Source organism: Zingiber officinale, chromosome 1A (genome assembly GCF_018446385.1).
Source record: "Zingiber officinale cultivar Zhangliang chromosome 1A, Zo_v1.1, whole genome shotgun sequence".
In the NCBI taxonomy this organism is placed as follows: Eukaryota; Viridiplantae; Streptophyta; class Magnoliopsida; order Zingiberales; family Zingiberaceae; genus Zingiber; species Zingiber officinale.
In genome coordinates, this window is record NC_055987.1 from 188,983,220 (window position 1) to 189,005,881 (window position 22,662).

The window sequence follows — 22,662 nt, forward strand, 5'->3', positions numbered from 1 at the left end:
GTAATCGGCAATAACCCTTAAAACGAATATTGTATATATATATCCATAAAACCCAAATTCAAGACCCCAAATTTAATCAGTACTATTTTAGCATCATCAACTCAAACAATCTTGAAAGAACTTTCAAATGCAAATTTTTTAATCAGCAGCCATCGTTAACCGCATGTCATTATCCAGAGTTACGAATTCTAGGGTCTAAAAATTTTGATATGTGATAGTGATAGCAACCAGAAAAATTCATCAACAAAACCTTGTATTTAAGGAAGTTTTTCAAAATTTATATATTTTTTTAAATAGTAGGATCTATAATCAATTTAGTTTATTTGTATTTTAATGATTTATTAAAATGCTCCTACTTACTAATTTTAACAGTTTGATTACATCACACGGGTAAAATACTAGTACAAATTACAAAATAGGTTTTTCTTATGATTTAGATATAAACAAGTTTATTTTTTAAAGAAATATGAATTTTTAAAAATAATTTAAATTAACATGAATGTGATTTAATAAAAAATCATCATGATTAACACTCATTCAAAGTAATTAAATTAGTGAAGAGCCTTCCCAATTCTCCCAAACGAATTACCTCTAATATCTCATTAAATATATTAATTAGCAGTGGCCCATGAACATGACATCCTTTAAAAAAAGCCACGTGGAGGGGCTACATGGAAATCGCTTAAAGGTAACGTTTTAAAACTACTTAGTAGATTATTAATGACTTGTCTTGTTCCACATATATAAAATCATTATTTGCCTTTATATGTTTTATTTTCTAATCTTTTACGCAAACAATTTTGACGTCCAACCATTTAAATTAGACGTTTTTAAAAGTTAAATGAATAATTGCTCAGATATTTTGGGTAATCTGACACTGAGTATATTTATTATTAATTGATCTTGTCCGAAAGCTGAATCAATAAACACCGGGCATGTGACACTCTCCAAATTATTGGCGTAGATCTCCTGACTGTCCGCACAGACCTTCGATGAACCTGCACAGAAGTCAGGCCAGGAAGGAGTTCCCGGCGATGACCATCCAACGCTCAAGTGAGGTAAGCGAATAACGAAGAAGTGGCTCCCAATATCGTAGAACACGTACCTCTGGTGAAGTGCAAAGCTCCTTATATAGAGCTGGGGAGGAGCTCAGACACACATACCTAGGCAAACACGTGTCCTCAGCCCATACCCCAATAAGGGCCTGTCAGCAAGTTTACCTGACACCATACTGCTACAGTCCAAGCATGTCTTCGATGGGACAGCGGAATCCCTTGTCGTCAGATTTGGAGTATGGCCGGATTATAAAGCATGCCCGCTGTCAGAATATGTCTTTTGTCATTTTCTCCTTACTCCCTGTCGGGCGTCTGGTCGGCCAGCACTTGCCTTACGTCCGGCCGATCATATATAGTGATCTACTTGGGAAATACTCGGTAATGTGCTTTGTGGAGACTGTTAGCAGTATGCTACCTTATGTCTTCGGCCGAGCGTGCCATCCGCTCAGTCTTACGATCCTGTTCAAAGAGCGCCGGAGCTCCGACTCCCTCTGGGACGCCTTTTGCCATCAGTTGGACACCGGTCGATCGGTCGGGCGGTCGACCCACCATTCTCCTATCGACTCTTTGACTTCCATGTGCCGTTGACTCCCCAGGACAGAGTCCCTTGTTCTTACTGCCGGATCATTAATATTATTCATTTTTAATATATATATAAAAGGAAAAATGAAGAAAAAGAGGTCTGAGCGTTTTAAATGATTAATTTTCCATGAAATGGGGCCCACAAACTATACGATGATGAGTCAGCAATCCGACAAATCAAAATCCGCAATCGCCGTTGTATATGAGCTGGCAACCCTACCGCTCGGATCGGGGACCGTTAATAAAATTGAAGTTTTTTTTAAAGTACGGAACTGGGACATCAAGATTTTTAAAAAGGTACGTGAAATAAAAAGTTAACAAAACAGTTCGAATTATCATGGGGTAAAATTTAAAGTTTATAGTTGAAGAATAATAATAAAATTTTGATGTTATTTTTTTATCTTAAAATTAATGTAATATGGATATAGCTATATAATTATATATTATCAATTTGATCATAAAAAATTACTTTAGAGCTTTCTATTCGAAATGTTTCAATAGATTTTTAAAATATTAATGTGGTACGATATGACATGTCTAAATTATAAAAAAAAAACTATTGTAGAATTTAAATCATTGGAAATACTTCGAGAGCATCGATAGTCATTGGAGCTCTTAGAGAGCTCCTTCATTGTCATATGTAAATATTTCAGATTAGTCTTGATGTTGCCAACTATGTTAAGTTAAGTCTTATTATGTTTAATTCTCGTGTCTAAGTATGTATGAGCTTATAAACATAAGAAGTTAAGAAAAAAATTCAACTAATGAGAAGGATGGTATGGGAAGGGAGTCAATGAGCTCGGTACATTCGAGGGACGAGATGTTGTGAAAAAATATGTTGACAGATGAGAAGGAAGCACGCAACGTTTATGAGGCACGAAAAATCGGAACAGAAGACTGCTTAAGGAGAGAAACCCGGAGTTGGATTTGAATGAACTCAATTTTAGATGGCCGAAAAATCACCCAAGCGATTGAAACAGAAGATCAAACAAAAGTGAACTCTGAGTTGACCTGTCCGAGCACCTGGAGCTGGTCCGAGCACTCTCACCACCAGGGTGCCGATCAGGCATCCTTTGGTACGGATTAATTTTTAGTCCATGTCAGTATCACTCCAGGCATCTAGATTAGGTCCAAGCGTTGGACTATGATAAAATTATATCTTTGTACCGTTACATAGCCATCGTGAGCAAATAAGACACACAGCTAGGGGCGCTCGGAGCGAGTCTAGGTGCTCGAAGTTGCTACATCATCAAACGACTATTTTCGATCAGTGAACTATTAATAGAGTCCTAATCTTCTTCATTTAAAGATAACACTTACGATAATTGAATTTCCATTATGTTCTTTATTTATTTGAGTTGTCAATGTCTTATATGAGACTTCTCTACCTCCTACTTGTGTCGAAGAAGGAGTTGACATATAGAAATTAATAACATCTCTGATTATAAATCAAATAATTCCAATAGTGTCATATTTAGTTTTAAGTATTCCTTTTTTTTATTTAAATATTTGTCTAATTTAAAAGTCGAAATCTTTAAAAAGGGTGTGTTTTTCATTTAAAATAATTCAAATCTGACCACTTATCCACCATCGTTATTCTCCGGACGACCTTCAACCGTCCGTTCTGAATCAAATTATAATTTAATAGGGACCGTGAATTTAAATATAATCACAATTAATTATGATTAAATTATTATCACGATCCTATTATAAATATGAATCATCCATCTACTTGATTAAAAAAAAAAAATTATCCAAAGGTATGCTCTCATACAATGGAGCTCCGAACATGGCCTCAAGGCTCATTCATATCCGCACAGCAATTCACATACAACACGTCAATATTTTACTATTATCCGGAAGACCCACGTCACTCGTCAGTACGTCACGCGATGGAAATATTTATAGAAACGTGCTCAGATTGTCGAATATTACGCCCTACCTGTTCCGAGGACGATTTCGAGAAGTTAGTTACTGCACATAAAGGGTTGGGATTCAAAATTATTGAATTAATTGTACTATTACAGAAAAGGGCTGCCCGATCTCCGGGCTCACTTCGTTCCGCGGCCCGTCTCCTCCGCTTTTAATCCCCTTCCTCCGCAAGGGCCTTCCTTCGACACCCTCCGCTCTCCTTCGATGCCTTCGCCGCCGTGGCCTCGTTAACTTCGCTTTCTGCCGTTGCTTTTTCTTCTTCCTCCTCCTCGTCGTCGCCTGTGATTTGAGCTTCTTGGCCAAGCTATGGCGGCGAAGAAGGCTGCCGAGTCGTTCTCCAAGACGCTGGCGGAGGAGGTACAGCGATGGGGAAGCATGAAGCAGACTGGGGTCAGCCTACGCTACATGATGGAGTTCGGAGCCCGGCCCAACCAGAAGAACCTCCTCCTCTCCGCCCAGTTCCTCCACAAGGAGCTCTCCATAAGGATCGCCCGGAGGGCTACTGAGCTGGAGTCCCTGCCTTTCGGCTTGTCCGAGAAATCAGCTGTTTTAAAGGTAATTTAGATTTCCCACGATTTTTCTGCTGTAAGATTCCCGTTTCCTTTTTTTCCCTGTGCGTTGGGTCTGTGGATGCGCTTTCCTGTTCTAAATTCCGACTCGTTTATGCATTTGTATGATGAATCTTGCCTTTTTTTTTGTTGCAAATTTGAGGAATAAAATTATTTGGTTGTCACTTACGGGGAACCTTCTCATTTTTTTAAGCCTAAGATTTCACCATGGAATCTCGTGTTGCAGACTTATACCAATTCAAGGGAAAGATTCGGCTTTCTTTTTTTATGTTGGTATTTTGATAGTATGTCATTGGATTTTTTTCATTGGAAAATTCTTTTCCTACCGAGTGATTGGATAGAATCTATCGGACTATTTTGCGAGTAGACTGTGTGGGAAATTAAATTTTCTAATGAATGAGAAATTAATTTCCAAAACTATTCCAGATAGAGAAAATCGTGATAATCATTGGTTTGGTCCAGCTTGATCGCCGTTGGATTTTCTGTTGGAAATTGCTTTCCTAACTGACTGTGACCGTGGATCATAGGATTTTCTGTTGGAAATTGACTTTCTAACCAAGTTAGCGAATAGACTTTAGCATGTGTTCAATTAATTTCCTAGGAGAATGAGAAATGAATATCCAAACTATTTGAGAAAGTGAGGAAATTGTGATATTCATAGGTGTAGTTCAGCTTGATGAAACTGGGGCATGAGCTTGTATATTAGTGTGGTTTGTGAATGTAATTGAGTTGTCAACGACAAATTCACCACCCTAACAAGGAAAATCTACTTCAACAAACATTTTCTTTTGTCTCTATGTCTCAACAAGCAGTGGCGGAACTAGAGTCATCAGAACCACCTAATATGGCGGTTTGTGACTGTGGGGGCTGCTTTTGCAGCCCCAGTCTTCTTCTCCGGCAGCCCAGCTGCCGGAGAAGAGTTTTTTTTTTTAATGCCCAAAGGGTATTAAAAAAAAACAGCCTTTTCAGCCTTCACGTGATTTTCCTCCCAAATTCCTCCATTTCCCCATTCTTCTTTCTCTTCCCCATTTCAAATCAAAACCTAACCAGTAACCACCCAATCTCCAAAAAAAATTATATATATTTATTTAGCCGCACAAAAAAATTATCAGTGCAACCCCCCCAAATTTTTTTCTGGTCCTGCCCTTGTCAACAAGTATTTTAATGTAGACAAGTCCTCACCTAATATTGTACACATAGTTACATTTGGGAGCAAATATGCCAGGATGGGATTTCTTTGCTGCAGAGATAACTGTATTAAGTAGGTTGCATCTTGTTGTGCTTTGAGACCATAGTTTAATTAACACAGTATTGAAAGCCCTAGGGCAATGGTAGGTTTAAGAAATTATGAGTTAATTATATGGGTTTGGAATTCTGTATAGTTTACAGCTGACTTTCTTAAACAATTTTTTGTTGCATTTTTTGGGTAGTTCGATATGCATTTGTTATGTTTTTGACATTCACTTCCCCCTCTTGCTTAAATTGGTTTTTAAGAAGGTTTTGTTTATTGCTTATCATATGACATGCTAGTTTGAGCTATTTTATTTTCGTTTGTGCTCACTTGATATAGGCTTCCGGATTATTTGAGCACGTGCCCAGTAAAACACCTGGGACATGATTTTGCAATTGCATTGCTAGGTACTGTTGACGAGTCAAAGATTTTGTAAATGCAATGTAATGCAAGCAATTTTTGCAAAGTTACATTAGGTTGATGACCATAAATTAGTTATTATTATTATTATTTTGGTTTTGGGTTCTCCTTCTTTATGGCTTGTTTCTTTTAGTTAATCGCAAGTCTAACTGACAGATAATCAGTAGAATGTTGTCTCATTCAATATTCAGCTCGAGTATATGCTAGATTTATATTTATGAAGGCCTAATTAAACGAGCCCCTTCTTTTAAGGTCAGAGATTGGTATCAGGATTCTTTCCGTGATATGCGGTCATTTCCTGAAATTAAAGACACAGCCGATGAATTAGCTTTTACCCAAATGATTAAGATGATCAAAGTGAGGCACAACAACGTCGTACCAGCAATGGCTTTAGGAGTACAACAACTAAAAAGAGACCTGAAGCACAAGGTTGTGCCAGCAGAACTACAAGAGATTCATCAATTTCTTGATCGTTTTTACCTGTCAAGAATTGGGATACGCATGCTTATAGGTAAAAAAACATTTTCTTAATTCATTTATCCTTTATTTTCAGATTTCACTATGCTGTGCGTGTATTAACTACATGGAAACACATTTATGCATGATCTTTTTTCACTGTTTAGCGAACCTCAAAAAGTTGAAGTTTTGATATGGAAGGATAAAACTCATGACATATTTGTTAAACTCAGGGCAGCATGTGGCATTGCATGATCCTGACCCAGAACCAGGATGTGTTGGGAATATAAACACTAGACTTTCTCCAATGCAAGTTGCACAAGCTGCCAGCGAAGATGCTCGCTTTCTCTGTTCCAGGGAATATGGGAGTGCTCCTGAGGTTAATATATATGGTGATCCAAATTTCACCTTCCCGTGAGTGTTACTTGTAAATTCATTTATTTAGCATTCCTTAAAACAATTTTTTAAAGCAATGTTTTCAAGTTTTTTTTTTCCCTTTAATCTCTTGGTTTTAATCAGTAGTAATATCAGATTAAGGCGTGTATAGTGTATACTAATTAGGAAAACTTCTCTCATGGCTATGCTTCAGTTTTCTTATTTTATTTGTTTCCATTTCTTTCCCAAATTTGATATGCTTTCTCTTATTTTTCCTGGTGCATGGGCAGTTATTCATAAGTACCATTGATAATGCCATAATGTAGTGATCAATAGGCTTGGACTTGCTTTCCATATATTATCTCTGTAACAAAGCTGGAGTAGTTGTTGCATGACAGTGCATGATAACAATTCCAACTGAATATATACCATGTCAATTATTTAGTATTTTGTAAGATCATGATTTTTTTTCCCATAATATTATGATGATAATTTTCTATTTGAGGCCACATCCTTTCTGTATAAATATTTCTTTGATGATAGAGTACATTTGTCACTTATCTGATTATATCTTTCTACTTGTTTCCATGGACCAGGTATGTTCCTTCTCATTTGCATCTTATGGTCTTTGAGTTGGTTAAAAACTCTTTGCGTGCAGTTCAAGAACGTTTTATGAATTCTGACAAGGATGCCCCTACTGTTAGAATTATTGTTGCCGATGGGATTGAAGATGTTACAATAAAGGTACATCACCAACAAATAATTATATTTTCAGTTTCTATTGTGTTGGTAAGCAGAAATGCAAGACATAAAAGAATTGCAAAAAAATAGTTGAAATTTCATCCTGTCTTGATGAGTTGCAAAATTTGAATTTAACACAAGGTTATTTTCAGTACATCTGAAAATAGAAACTAGATGTAGTGGAGAAGAAAATAAGTTTTGGATTATATTTCCTTTGGGAATTGTTTTCAGGTTGCTGATGCGAAATGTGTTGATATTGCAGAACTTCCAAATGTAGCTTTGCGAGACCGAACAATTTACATTGAATAACATAATTGGATTAAATCCTCACTCTTTAAAGTGGTAGTTTAGACTTTACAAATAACATAGGAACCAAATATTTCACAAATTTTGGGCTCATGGCCACCAGCTTACTTTTAAACGACAATCATTATGTGAAATCCAAGAGCTTTCCACTACATTCTTGTGTATATGTGACCATATGCACACAAGGAGACGTTAGAGCCTGTTGAAAATCTTTTTATGCCAACTACATGTATATCAGCATCTGCTGTTGATACAAATACAACCATATAGAAGATATATGCAAAACAGTTTGCTAATGTTTGTAATTTATCTTCTACTTAGTATGAGCGAATTGGTTGCATTTTACTGTTTGCTAATGCTCGTCGTATGAGTTTTAAGGTTTACTGATGTAATCATCTAGTTTCTCTATCTTTGGAGCACTGTTGATTTTGATATGTCATCAACTATTGCAGATATCAGATGAAGGGGGTGGCATACGAAGAAGCGGTCTTCCAAAGATTTTCACATATCTCTATAGCACTGCAAAAAATCCTCTGGAAGAAAACTATGAAGGAAGCTCAGATGGAGTAATTATGGCAGGTTATGGTTATGGGCTCCCAATTAGCCGTCTCTATGCTCGTTATTTTGGTGGTGACTTACAAATTATCTCTATGGAAGGATATGGTAGGCCCAATTCTTTCTTTTATTCAATAATCCAAGTTCATTCTGTGCTGCTTGAATTACAATATGGCTCTTTTTATTTCCTAATTATTATCGTATTCAATACATAGTTTTTATGGCAAATGCATAGTGTAATCCTGGTGTAGTATTTTTATTGTTAGTACTAACTTGGGCTAATATCAAGCAATCATGTGGAACAATTTGGCCAAGGAGTGAAGTAACACCCAAGTCATAAGAGATCCATCATCTCTGATGTTTTCTAGTTTATAGCATTTGCCTTGTGATCTGAATATAAAGCTCATCTTATTATGGTCCTTTGGGTGATTTTTCACATATAATTTCCAGCTTGTTTCATGCAAACACAGCAAGCTTAGCTCTTTTAAGATTCCTCTTCAACGTTTAACAACCTTGAGATGGATCTTTATCGTTGAGGTCTTGGTTAAAGGATAAGTTATATTGCTGAAAAGGAATATATAACTCTTAATTCATAGGAAAAATGTGTGTTTGAAAGAGAAAACAACCCAAAGCAAACATTGTCTTTGTTCTTTTTTACTACTTGCAGCTTGGATTTCATGCTTAAACCACACTGTTTCAATTATGTCGTCACTGAGAGTTTCCTTCCATCTTCTCTACTCAGGAACAGATGCTTATCTTCATCTCTCTCGACTGGGAGACTCGCAAGAACCCCTGCCATAGGGTCATTTCCTGGTCATTAATAATTTGCTATCTACTGTTGATCTACTTATGTTGTGAGTTGCATCTTGCTGCTAGTTCACCCTATTGTACTCGCATATTTGTATTGTGCTACTCTACAGATCATCTCGAGGTGATCTCCCCAAGAAATCTCCTTGCAACTAAGCGAGTTCTTTGGGTTAGCTTTCGCGCCGAGTTTTTCTTTTTCTGCCATTTCCCCCAGCCGTTTCAGCTTAAGAATTCAGTAAATTATCTTCAGTGTGTTCATCTTTATGAGATGACTAACTCTTCTCCTGCAGGAGACTCTCTTGCTGGTGAAGTTTGGTAAAACAATACACAATATGGTTCTTATGTGATTCTAACTACAAATTCGGTGCAAGCTCAACCTCTATAGATTAGAGTATAATTTATGATATAATATGATACTATTTACAATATAAATTAATGTGATTAAAAAAATATTTAATGATTTAGAGTAATTGTTTAATATCTATATAATTTAATAACACTTGATATCTAAATTTAGTAGCTAAATATGATATAATTTGGTTAATACTTATAATATAATTTAATAACATCATAAGATTTGAATACAACATTTATTATTCGGCAAAATTCAAAATGGCATCCCAAATAACATTAGGTTAGCGTTCTTTTTATGAAAAAGTCAAATGAACGCCCTTCTATGATTTCATCCTGAAAATACTTTTAGATTTAACACTATTGTAGAAGCTACTGATTAATTTTTATAATACGTAGAATCTAGTAAATGGTTGCTACACGTTATAGAAGTTACACTTGATTATGATTAGATTTTGTTTATTTTAAATGTAATGAGTGTGATGGAGTCTCCATCGTTTGGTTTACTTGTTAAAATGTTGTTTTATTCATGTTATCACTTAGAAAAATAAATTCAAAATAATATAAAATCATCGCTAATAAATTCAAAATAATATAAAATCATCGTTGTAGAAACTAGCAACTAGTTTCTACATATTGTAGAAGTTAGCAATTAGTTTTTGCACGTTGTAGAAGTTAAATACTAGTTTCTATATGGGTGATTGTAATCAAATAATATTTATTTGAAATGTAACAAGTGTTATGGAGTTCTAGTCGTTTATTTTGCTCGTTAAAATATTATTCTAACCAGATTATCACTCAGATAAGTAAACTCAAATGATATAAAATTATTATTGCAGAAGCTAGCAACTAGCTTCTACAATGTTAGCTGCCACATGGTCGAATAATCAGATAACATATTATATTGTAGAAGTTAGTTGCTAGCTTCTACAAACCTAAATGTTATATTCTACTATTGTAGAAATTAATTGTTAGTTTCTACACGACTGAATTATTATTTTAATGTAAGGATGTTTTGAGCATATCATTTTAAAAGGGGATACAGCGAGTGCTTATTTGACTTAATCGGAAAATAAGGTGTCTATTTGAGGAAGAGAGGTGCTTATTTGACTTAATCGGAAATAAGGTATCAATTTGATGAAAATAGACATGATGGATGCCCATTTGAATTTTATCCTTTATTATTTTATGATTTAATTGGATGGTATATATAATACAATTTAGTAGCATAAATAACATATCTAAATATTATAAGCACAAGATCCTCTATTTTCAGGATTAGGCGTGTAATTTTTGCAACTATTTCATGAAAACTTACAATGTTACTAATCGAAATACACTTGATATATATTTTATAAATTTATTATTTATATAAATATTTTGTTTTATTTATCTAAATATAAATCTATTCCAAGTCTAGAAACAAGGGTAGGGTTTGCTGCCGTATGTGGTCACTGCTATCGGCATTAATGGAGATGGAAGGCATGATTTTCTCTGTGTAGAAGGTTGGCTTTCAACCTCCACTGGGTGATCCGCTAGATGGGGAAGGGAGTTCTAATGGCAATGCTCAGAAGATTAAGTTTGGAGGAGCTGGTTTGAAGGTGGCGCCTGCTGTTTCTTTTCGAGATAAAGCATTGGGAAATAAACAAGCTCCACGTTTAAGGGAGTAGTCAAATTTGATAACACAAAAAATGGTTCGTGTGGAATATGAGAATGGAAATGGGTTGTTGCCAAAGGTGTACCTAGATGATCGGGTTTTCTAGGAGTTTTGTAGCCCTTGGCATGATGCCTTGGTTATGAAACTACTAGCCAAAAACATAGGGTAATATTAAAGGAGAGACTATAAAAGTTGTGGAAATTGAGTGGAGGTTTTGATACTGTGGGTGTTGTTAATGGTTTTTACATGGTTAAGTTTGAATTGGAAGCAGATAAAGTGAAGGTCAAGGAGGATAGTCCTTGGATGGTTTTTCATCACTATCTAGCAGTGACCAAATAGAATCCAGAGTTTGTGTCCCCCTCAGCGACTATTGATCATACCTTGGTCTGGATTCGGTTTTTGGGATTAAATTTAGTTTATTATGATGAAAGCTTCTCTTTGCGCTTGCTTCAACGATTGGAAGGCCCATCAGAGTAGACACAAATGCGTAGAGAATACGTAGAGGGTGGAGAGAGGGAGATTTGTAAGAACATGTGTGGAGATTGATCTCACTAAGCCTGCATGTATGGCTGAAGGATCATTTGTACAAAGTACATTATGAGAGTCTTCATCTTATTTGTGCAAGGTGTGGGTGCTACGGTCATTTGGCTAGAACTGTCTGGTGAAAAAACCATTGTGGAAGGAGATGAAGAAAGTTTCAGAGACGACTAACTTGTAGATTGCTAGTGAACCAATAAAGGAAGTTGCTCCAATCGTGGAGAGAAATCCAAGATTGGAGGCTACCTTAATTAGCTCGCATAAGGCGGAGGAAGAGATTCATGGGGAGTGGATGATAGTTATCCGAAATAAACGCTTAGCTTTAAATGGGAAGGATAAAAAAGTACCGTACCATCAAGAGGGAACAAATATGAGAAACTTTCAAAAATTGACGATTTGACATTGCATGATTATAGGAAGAGTAAATTAGAGAAAAATCCTCAATAATCACAATTTTAACTTTGCATGTAGTTCCTATATCTAAATTTTTTTTTCCACTCTCTATATGCAAAGTTTTATTTGTTTCAACTTCCCCAAGCAAATATCATTACCTAATTATCCTTCAGATTTTTTAGGTACAAAAAGTCCAAAAATGAGTATAATTCCTTTTAAATTCAGCACTTTAAACTAGAATCTAGTATATTTCTATCAAAATTCAACACTTTAAACTGGAATTCAGTATATTTCTATCAAAATTGACCCCTCATATTTTTTAGGTATAAAAAACCTAAAAATAAGTATAATTCCTTTTAAATTCGACACTTTAAATTAGATTTCAGTATATTTTCTATCAAATTGAACATGATTTTTTTCCTACTTAATATAATTTCTTCTAAATTCAGCACAATTCAAAGAAAATCTAATATATTTTCTATTCAATTGAGTATCATTTAAAGAAAATCTAGTATACTCATTTTTGAAGTTTTTATATCTGAAAATATCAGGTGCAATTAGATAAATTAGTGTCTATTATATTTGACTAGAGAGTGGAAATAAAAATTTTGATCAATGAGGACTACATGCAAAGTTGAATTTATGATTAGGAACTGCATGCAAATTTACCCATTATAGGAAGGAATTCCATGATCTTCTCAAGCAAGTTAATAAGTCAATACATTCTAATAGGGATCCGAAAAATTGTAATAGAATGAAAAAGAGGAGACATGATACAGAATCTCCCTTGGTGGGTCAATTAGTAGCTAATGTAGCTAAGGCACATGATTCTCAACAAAATTCTCACGTGCCTCTGAGTACTATGTCCCTTTATCAAGATGTGCCTATAAAAATAAAGAATGAGGTTGTTAATTCTCCTCATACACAACAAGAGCTGATTGTTCCCTCTCCAACATTGATGAATATTGAGCCGTTTGACCCGCACCAATTCTGATTATTGATGATGATCATCCACCTGATCCTAGTTCGTCTTATCCTATGAAGATAAATGACAACACTACTGACTCTAGCAAAGAGGAAACTCATAAGGTTTATGATGTGGAGATGGAGGTCTCCAAGGCTTGACTCTTTTTTTTTTTGACATCTTTGGATATTGGATTTATTGATAGGATTTATTACTTGATTTTTATGCCTAATCTTATATGTATAAATTTAATGATAGAATTTAAAGATATTACTATCCTCTCCTGGAATACAAGGGGGGTTTATAAGAAGGCAAATCAAAGAGGTTACTCGATATGTCATCCTATCTTTATTTTTTTATGAAGACACAAATTCAATTTGAAAGGACTAAAGCTTTCTGGAATAAGATTGATTACAAGCCAGTAGCTATTGTCGAAGCTCGAGGCCAAGCTGGTGGTCTTTGGATTTTAGCTCAAAATTCGATCAACTATATGGTGACAGTCATAGATCTCTCCTTATTCTGTGACTTTTAGCATTGATGTTAATACTAAAAAATGGGTCTGCATAGGAGTGTATGTGAGTCCCGTTCCTTCTAATTGTATTGCTTTTTGGTATCACATTTGTAACTAGAGTTTGGATAATATTTCTCCTTGGGGCCTTCTGAGAGATTTTAACGAAATTATGGTTCTTAAGGATCAAAGAGGTGGTGTCTTTTGCCAATCAAGAGCTGATGCCTTTGCGAATGTTTTGGAGCATTGCAACCTTGTTGATATACACACTATCGGAGATAGATTTACCTGGCATAGGAATTGTAGAGGGAATAGAAGCATTTCTAAAAAAACTTGATAGAGGACTGGCCAATGTTCAGTGGCATCTAGCCTTTCCTTAAGCTTTTATCGAGGTTCTTACATGGTCTACTCAGATTATAATCCCATTCTCCTTCGCTTAGGAGGCTTGCCTCAAACTCGAGGCCCTAGATCCTTTAGGTTTGAAGCTGCATGGATTGTACATAGTGATTATAAACATGTAGTGGAAAAAGCCTGATGTAACAAGAGAGGAAGACTCGTAGTTGCCTTAGAGAAAGTTTAAGAAGAATCTATTAAGTTTGTTCATGAGGTCTTCAGAAATATTTTTAAAAGAAGAGAGATATTGAGGCCAGATTAAAGGGGATCCAAAAGAAGCTAAAAAGGATAGATTCGTTTGCCTTAGTTCATCTTGAACAGACTCTTCAGCATGAATATGACCAGGTGTTATTTCAAGAAGAGCTTCATTGGTTCCAGAAGTTTAGAGAGTTGTGGGCTAAACTTGGTAACAAAAATACTGCCTTCTTCCATGCACAAACAGTCGTAAGGAGAAAACATAATAAAATTCATGTTCTTAATCTCCCTAATGGTATTTGGTCTTCAGATGAAACTATTCTTCAAGAGGAAGCCCTCATGTTTTTAAATCTTTATCCTGCTCTTCCCATCAAGGTAATCATCAACAATTTGTGGTCTCTAATATACCTTTACTTGATGAGCTTAGTAAAACTGTGCTTACAGATCTTGTTAGTAAGGAAGAAGTATTAAGGGCGTTAAACTCTTTGAAGCCGTATAAAGCACTAAGGCCGGATGGATTTCAGTGTATCTTCTTCAAACAATAATTACATATTGTGGGAGATGATATTTGGAAGCTTGTTAAGGATGCCTTTGCTATTGGTACCTTTGACCTAGCAATTGTAGAAACTTTTATTGTACTTATCCCTAAAGTTGATAACCCAGATAATTTTAAAGAATTCTGCCCCAGTAGCTTGTGTAATATAATTAATAAAATTATTACCAGGTAATGATTTTGAGATTGAGTCCTTGATGATATTATTTGCTCTTGTCAAAGTAGTTTTCTTCCTTAGAGGAGTACTTCAGATAACAGATAATGTTATTATTCTCTAAGAAATTGCTCAGAGTATGCATAAATAAATATAAGAAGAACAAAAGGTGATGTTGCTTTTAAAATGGATCTTGAAAAGGCTTATGATCATGTGGATTAGGGTTATTTAGAAACATGTTTAAAGGATTTTGGCTTCCCTCCCATAATGGTCAAATTAATTATGCACGTGTTTCTTCTTCTTCTTCTTCTTTGTCTGTTTTATATATGGAATGGAAAAGACTTCCAAATTTCTCACCTATAAGAGGGCTTAGACAAGGGGATCCTCTTTCTCCCTATCTTATTGTAATTTGTGTGGAAAAGCTATCATTAGATGTTAATAATGAGGTCGTCATGAGAAGATGGATCCCTACCAAGGTCTCTAAACATTGTTTGGTGTCTCTCATTTATTTTTCGCTACGATATCCTCCTATTCACTAAAGTAAAAAACTTTTAATTCAGAATGGTGGCTAATTTTTTTCAAGAATTTCAGTGGAACTTCGGAGTTGAAAGCTAATGAAGGATTGAAATAGCCATAGAGGGGGTGAGTGAATATCACTTGTTATAAATTTTTTCTTTTTGTAAAACTAAATCAAAGTATAGCAGTAGAATTAAAAAATAATAGACAAGGTTGGTTACTTGGATCGGAGCCTACTCCTACTTCAAGACTCGCGATTCTTGATCGCACCGTTGGATAATTTATTATAATTCGTAGAATGAAGTTTACAAGTATTATGCAAGCTAAAGTAAATATAACGACAATGAAATACAAGATGAAGATCGTCAGAGCTTTTTGGTATCGTAGATTGCACTGAGTTAAAGCGTAGAGCAGTAGCACAAACAATAGAAAGATGCTCAGGAGATTATACAAAAGTGTTGTAGTCAACTCGAATCTCGAGGTCCTTTTATAAGTTGTGTTTGGTCGATTGATTTTTTCGGCCAGTCGATCTCCCTATCAGTCGACTGATCACATAGAATTTCTTTGCCGAGATTTGATCGTTGCCTTATTAATAACATTTATTGTTTGGTTGACTGATCCTTGGGTTCGACCAACGGATCCGTCTGATTTCCTTCTTCGCTGAGATTCAATCTTCTTAGTCATTAATGCCTTTAAACGTTCGGTCGACTAATCCCTAGGTTCAGTCGACTGATCCACCTGACTTCCAAATTTTGCTCTACATGATATGAACTCTATCACATCAGTTAGGTTCGATCAACTGAACCTCTTATTTGGTCGACCGATCCCTTCGACTTATGCAAAACAGAGTTAGTTCCACAGTATAAAAGATATCTCTGCAATACAAAGTTATAACAATAGTATAATACTGCATGAGTATGAAAAGATAGTAAAACATGTCTTGATTTCAACTTAGAAACCTCTTAGTTTCTTTAGTTGGATCAGTGATCTAGGGTTTGTCCCTTCCCAGGACACAACCTCCTCGTTGCTCCACTCCAGTTGCTTACCTCAACCTATCTGCCAACATTTGGTCCTCCAAACTTGTTCGGACTTTCTCTGCTCAGTGTCTGATCACCTGATCTACTAAGACTTTTCCTGCAATACTAAATTAGCCAACAACAACAATAATAATACATAATATTATGGTAAAACTAAACTTAGGTTTACCAATATCCGTTGGTTCGGTCGACCACTCAGAGTTCACTCCTCTAAAACTTTTCGTTATCTAAGGTTACCCCCTCTAGGATTTTTATCACCTAACTTCACTCACCAAGACCTTGGGTTACCTCCCCCTAGGGTTTTCACCACCTGCTCCACTCACCAGGACCTAGGGTTATCTCCCCTTAGGGTTTTCACCACCTGACTTCATTTAGTAGGACTCAACATCTGATCGGTCCGCATGGGATTCGATATCGGGTTCTTCAGACTTATCGAATCCTACTTGATTTTCATGATCTGCCGAGATTTCTCTTGCCTAATGCCCGACTAGGACTTCCCTTGCCTAACTATAGTTAGGACTTTCCTTGCCTAATTAAAGTTAGGACTAATCACTTGGTAGACTTCTCACCTTATCCTTATTAGTTAACCGGTCAGTCTTGACCAAACTAGACTCCATTAAACATATTATCAAATAAATATCAAAATTTTAGAGTCGATTGCACCAACAGTTAATGTGACCAAATTCAGGGCTGACTATTCTTATGGTGTACCAAGACAAAAAGTGGAACATCTCATTGCTATATGGTCCATTCGTAGTACTACTAACTTAGTCTACTATTTGGGTTTTCCAATTCTCAAAGGGAGAACTAAGAAGGAGGATTTTACTTTTATTATAGATAAAATATAGGCTAATCTAGTAGCTTGGAAGAATAGGTGTTTAAATAAAGCTGAGAGAATAGCATTGTCATCTTCGATTCTATCTTCTATTCTCACATATTATATGTAGATTGCTCCCCCAAAATATTTGTGCTTTGATTGACCAAGTCGTCATTTTATTTGGAAGGGGAGGAACAATAAGGGCATGCATCTTGTTAGATGGGAGAAGCTAATTAAGAAAAAGAAAAATGGTAGGCTCGGAATTCGTAGAGCTAGGGAGGCTAATGTAGCTATCCTTGGTAAGTTAGTATGGGATATGCGACATAAGACAGAGAAACAATTGGTCTAAATTTTATCCCATAAATATGTCCATAATGGTGTTTTCCTTTATGGTGATCAAGCTAGAGGCTCTCATGTTTGAAACTCAATTTTAAAAGCCAAACTTGTTCATGGCTATAGCATGCACATTGGAGTAGGTGACTCTCTTTTCTAATATCATCCTTGGACACCGTTTGGACCATTGTATAATTTGGTATATTTAGTATGTTAATCTTAGAGTGCGTTTGATTAGGGGTTATTCTTAATAATTTTAGTTATTTATCCAAGGTGATCAACAAAAATTCTGTTTGATTTAGGTCATCAATGATTCCTGAGTCATGATCTATACTCGACACGTCAACAAAAAAGGGCATGTAATCCGGAATCAAAAAAACCTTGAAAAACTAACGTTTTTCTTAATTCTGGGATTAACGATTTTTTTTTACCAAAAAAACCTTTCGATAAAAGAAAAACATAAAAAATAGAACAAACTAGAAAAAACATTTTAAAATAATAAAAAACATTAAAAGAAATAAAAAAATATTTTAAAAATAGAAAAATGTAAAAAAATAAAAACTAAAAAATAGGAAAAAGTAAAAAATAAAAAAACGTAAAAAATATAAATAAAAATAGGAAAAACATAAAAAATTAAAAAATAAAAAAAATAAAAACATAAAAAAATAAAAAAACATAAAAAATAGAAAAAAAATGTAAAAATATATAAAAATTTAAAAAACTAGAAAATTAAAAAAGCTTTAAAAATTAAAATAATAATAATAAATAAACAAAAACGTAAAAAATAAAATAAAAATAAAAAATTTAAAACCGTAAAAAAACAAAATAAAAATGTAAAAATATATATATATATATATATAAAATAAAGAAAAGCATGAAAAAAAATGTTATTACTATGTATAGTTAGTTTTGTAACTGAGGATAATACAGTAAAATATTAAGTTAAGTTATTGATTAAAATCTTCAAACAAACAAGTTTTTGTTACATTACCTAGGTTGAACCAAACAATATTTGATTATGTATTATTTCTCATAACCTTGATTATGTGATTACCTGGTAATCATATTAGCAAGGTTATACATGATAAGATCATATAACCAAGGTTATATATGATAATTTGAACCAAACGCAAAAACTCTATTTGGTTTAGGTAATCAATGATTCTTGAGTAATGTTCTATGCTCTACACGTCAACAAAAGGGGCATGCAACTCGGAATTAGAAAACTTTGAAAAATTGAAGTTTTTCTTAATTTTGGGGTTAACGAATTTTTTTTACAAAAAATATCTTCCGATAAGAGAAAAATGTAAAAAAAATAGAACAAAATAGAAAAAACATAAAAAAATAATAAAAAACATTAAAAAAATATTTTAAAAATAGAAAAATGTAAAAAAAATAAAAAACATAAAAATAGAAAAATAGAAAAAATTAAAAAATATAAAAACAAAAAAAATAAAAAAACATAAAAAAAATATAAAAAAATAAAAATAAAAATAGAAAAAATAAAAAAATAAAAAAAGGGAAAAAAAGGAAAAACATAAAAAATTAAAAAATATAAAATTAAAAAAATATTTAACAATTAAAAAAATAATAAAAAATAAATAAAAATATAAAAACGTAAAAAATAAAATAAAATAAAAATAAAAAAAATTAAGAAACGTCAAAAAAAATAAAATAAAATAAAAATGTAAAAGATGTATAATGAATGTTAAAAGGTTTTTGTACTGTGTTCGTGACTGCTCAACGTCAAAAAATTTATGGATTGCTCTTGGTCTTTACTGTGAAAGCATGCAGCAAGATGTGGTTGCTTGGCTGAGAGATGGTTCATATGGTCCCATTACATTTCTTTTCATGGATGGGGTATGTTGGGCTTGGAGAGTCCGGAACATTATTTGTATTGGTAAGAAAACTATGCCCATGTGCACTCTTTTATCAAATGTCCGTAACTTTGAAAACACTCTTCACGCTTGTTATTTGGATATTAGAAGTGATATTATGCGGGAGTAATATGTACATGGACATTCTCTTGACATTGAGCACATTATTCTTAACATGGATGGTAGCTCCTTTTGGGATAGTGTGGTAGTTAAGACATAAGGTGTTATCATATTAGGTCATGATGTCTAAATTCGGCACGTCCGAATATACCTTCTCTCATGCTTTGGCCATTGTACTAATGACATATGTAATTTATTTTCTCTGTGTTGACCTATCAACGAATTGACGGGAGCGCTGAAAATGAAGAATCGCCTATTACCATATTAACATGGATAGTAGCTACATAGGCAAACTAGGTATAGTAAGTTTTGGAGGTGTTATTCATGGCTCTCATGGTGCTTGGATTGGCTTGCTGGTTCTATCGATTTTTCTAATATCTTTTATGCAGAGCTAGTAGCTATTTTACATGGTCTCTCATTATCTTGGTTCTTGGGATTTAGAGACCTCGTTTGCTACTTTGATTGAAACAATGTTATATCTTTGATTAAAGATATGATGCTTTCTATGCATAAATTTGTAGTTATTATGTATGCATGATATTTAACACACTGAACAAAGATGGGACAATTAGAGTGTGTTTAGTTTAAATCATCATATATAATTTCGGTTATATAATTATATGATAATCATATAACTAAGATTACGGAGAATAAAATATAGTTTAATATTATTTAGTTCAATCCCTAATTTGATATTTAGTATATTACCCTTCGTCCAATACTAAATACCTTTCCAACTAAATAAATTTAATATTTGATTAATTGATTTTTAAATAAATTAAATTAATAATATTTAAGTAAAATAAACGAGCAGGTGCACCATGAATCTATCTCTCATCTTCCCCTTCCATGCCTAGCTTAGACGGAGTAATCTAAAAACTTGTGTGGAAAAGAATTATAATAGTAATTTAAAATTTCTTCTATTAAACTCTACAATAGTTATTAACACTTAGAACAAATAAGAAACAAACTAAAAAAAAAAGACAAAGTATAATTCAATGGAGGAAAAGCAAGTCAAACCACACACACACTTTATCGTATTTTCCTTTTGTTATCACGCAGTCGCGCACTGTAGGCGAGTGGGACTGGTGGCGACCGCCGACGAGCACCACCGAGGTCGAGGTTGAGGAACAGGTGGTAATCCCTCGCTTCTCGAGGGTACTAATTAGCTGCTGTGACAAGCCTTATATGCATTGGCGTGCTCGGGCTATAACTCGGGGATCCAGTTGATGATTAGGTTGATTTTATTTATTCATCCCTTGTATTTTGGATTTTTAAAAGGAAAAAACAGAACGTTTAGTCCGGATGACAATTTTAGCTCAGGTGGACTATGGTTCCGGGCTCCGCCAGTGCTAACATGGCAATAGAGAGCTCATCCTAGTCCACACCGACAACGAAGCGCTCTTCTCCTTCTTCGTCCTCCTCGGAGTTGTAGGAGTCAGCGACGTGTTCCTCATCCTTGTCGTTCTCCTCAAGCGGAGACTCGGGGAGGCCACGGAAGCTCTTGAAAGCCTTCTCGCTGAGAATGGATTTGGGAGAGGCGATAAAGACGGGGACGAAAACGGGAAGAGCACGAGGAGCTCTCGGAGTGGTGGAGAACTAGGGGAAAGCGAAGCCCCTAGTGGCAAAAGCAGGGAGTTGGAGGAGGCCACCAATGTCCGAGGGGGAAGAGTGAACAAGGGAAGAGTAGTAGTAGAGGGAGGATATGCCGATGGTGAAACTGGAGGCGGAGGCAACCATGGTGGAGTGGAGGAGGTAGCCCCCTTTGTCCACCAGCTCCGCTCCTTTCCCGCCTAGATAGTCGCTTGCCCTCCTTTGTGCGAACTGCAAGGATAATTTTGAAAGAATTTCTTTTTTAATCCTTGAACGAAGAAAAACCCTACGCTTCCAATATGATATGATTCCCTTTTTTACTGAAGTTTTAATGATGTGACGAACATTCTTTATTCATAGGAGTTGATCAATACCTAAATCAAACAAAGTTATCATTGAATCAAAGATACCATTAGGATAGAATATACTTTAAGAGAAGAGAATTTTTATACTGACTATATGATTAAAATTGAAATATCGAATATAAATCAGATAGAAATTTCTCGTTCGATTCAACGGGACATCACGTAGTTCGGATCCTTTGTTCTTATTTTTCTTTGTCTCCGTGTCCCATTGTCGATTGACTGGATCAGATTAAATCTCAAAACATCATGACATCTTTAAAATATGTGCAGTATCCTCGTAATGTGTAAAACATCCTTGAAATTTAATCTGATCCGTCTGATCGACAATGAGACACGAGGATAAAGAAAAATAAGGACAGAGAATCTAAACTAAACGTCACAATCTTCTTTTTAGCACATGCTTATAGGGTTGCTAAGTTGCTAACTTTTATTTTCTTTATTGCTTTTTCTTTCTTATCGTTAATCTAAGGATATAATATACTTTAAGATAAGGGAATTTTTATACTGACTATATGACCAAGGTTGAAATATTGAATATAAATCAAATAGAAATTTTCCGTTCGATTCAGACATCATTCGGATCTATCCTTATTTGTCGCTCTCAGTGTCCCATTGTGATCGGACGGATCGAAATCTCAAGGCATCATGATATCTTTAAAATATGTGTAATATCTTTGATGTGCAAACATCGAGATTTAATGAATCGTCGATCAACAATAACTGAGAAGACGAATATCTATAGCGACCTCGTTTTTGCGCATTCTGACAAAAGCGAAGCCCTTCGAGGGCCCCCATGGGACCCACGGCCATCGTGAGGAGGTAATCCGTGAAAGCTAGTATGGAGATAGGGTGGGATCAGGGATAGATTTATTCCCCGCTGCCATGAGTTTCGACCAATGGCCTCATTACCCTGACTCATCATCTGCATTCGGATGACCAGGGTCCAGCTTTTAGCACATGCTTATAGGGTTGCTAAGTTGCTAACTTTTATTTTCTTTATTGCTTTTTCTTTCTTATCGTTAATCTACCCCCCAACAAAAAACTATACCGAATTTTAAATTATAGAATAAAAAATTAAAATTTTACTATTACTTTTATTATTTATAAGCTCACCAACCAAAAGACCGGAAAAGGTGTTTCGTGCATTATGAATAACAGCTGATCCTAAAACCGGCCCGCTACCGACTACCGAGTCCATAGCCGCGTCAATCACTGAGTAATAATAAATAAATAAACCCTCGTACCCATCGGCCCAACTCTAATTCTACAG

At 34.9% G+C, this 22,662-nt stretch overlaps 1 protein-coding gene across 1 annotated transcript; it reads left to right on the forward strand.

Annotated features, from left to right (window-relative positions):
• The first annotated feature begins 3,712 nt into the window (after positions 1–3,712).
• LOC122038788 (pyruvate dehydrogenase (acetyl-transferring) kinase, mitochondrial-like) lies at positions 3,713–9,202 on the forward strand. The gene is made up of 6 exons (XM_042598729.1): positions 3,713–4,124; positions 6,042–6,300; positions 6,479–6,659; positions 7,217–7,364; positions 8,120–8,330; positions 8,965–9,202. Exons 1-6 carry the CDS (start codon positions 3,876–3,878, stop codon positions 9,021–9,023), a joined length of 1,107 nt encoding a protein of 368 aa, XP_042454663.1. The 5' UTR covers positions 3,713–3,875; the 3' UTR covers positions 9,024–9,202.
• The last annotated feature ends 13,460 nt before the right edge of the window (positions 9,203–22,662 follow it).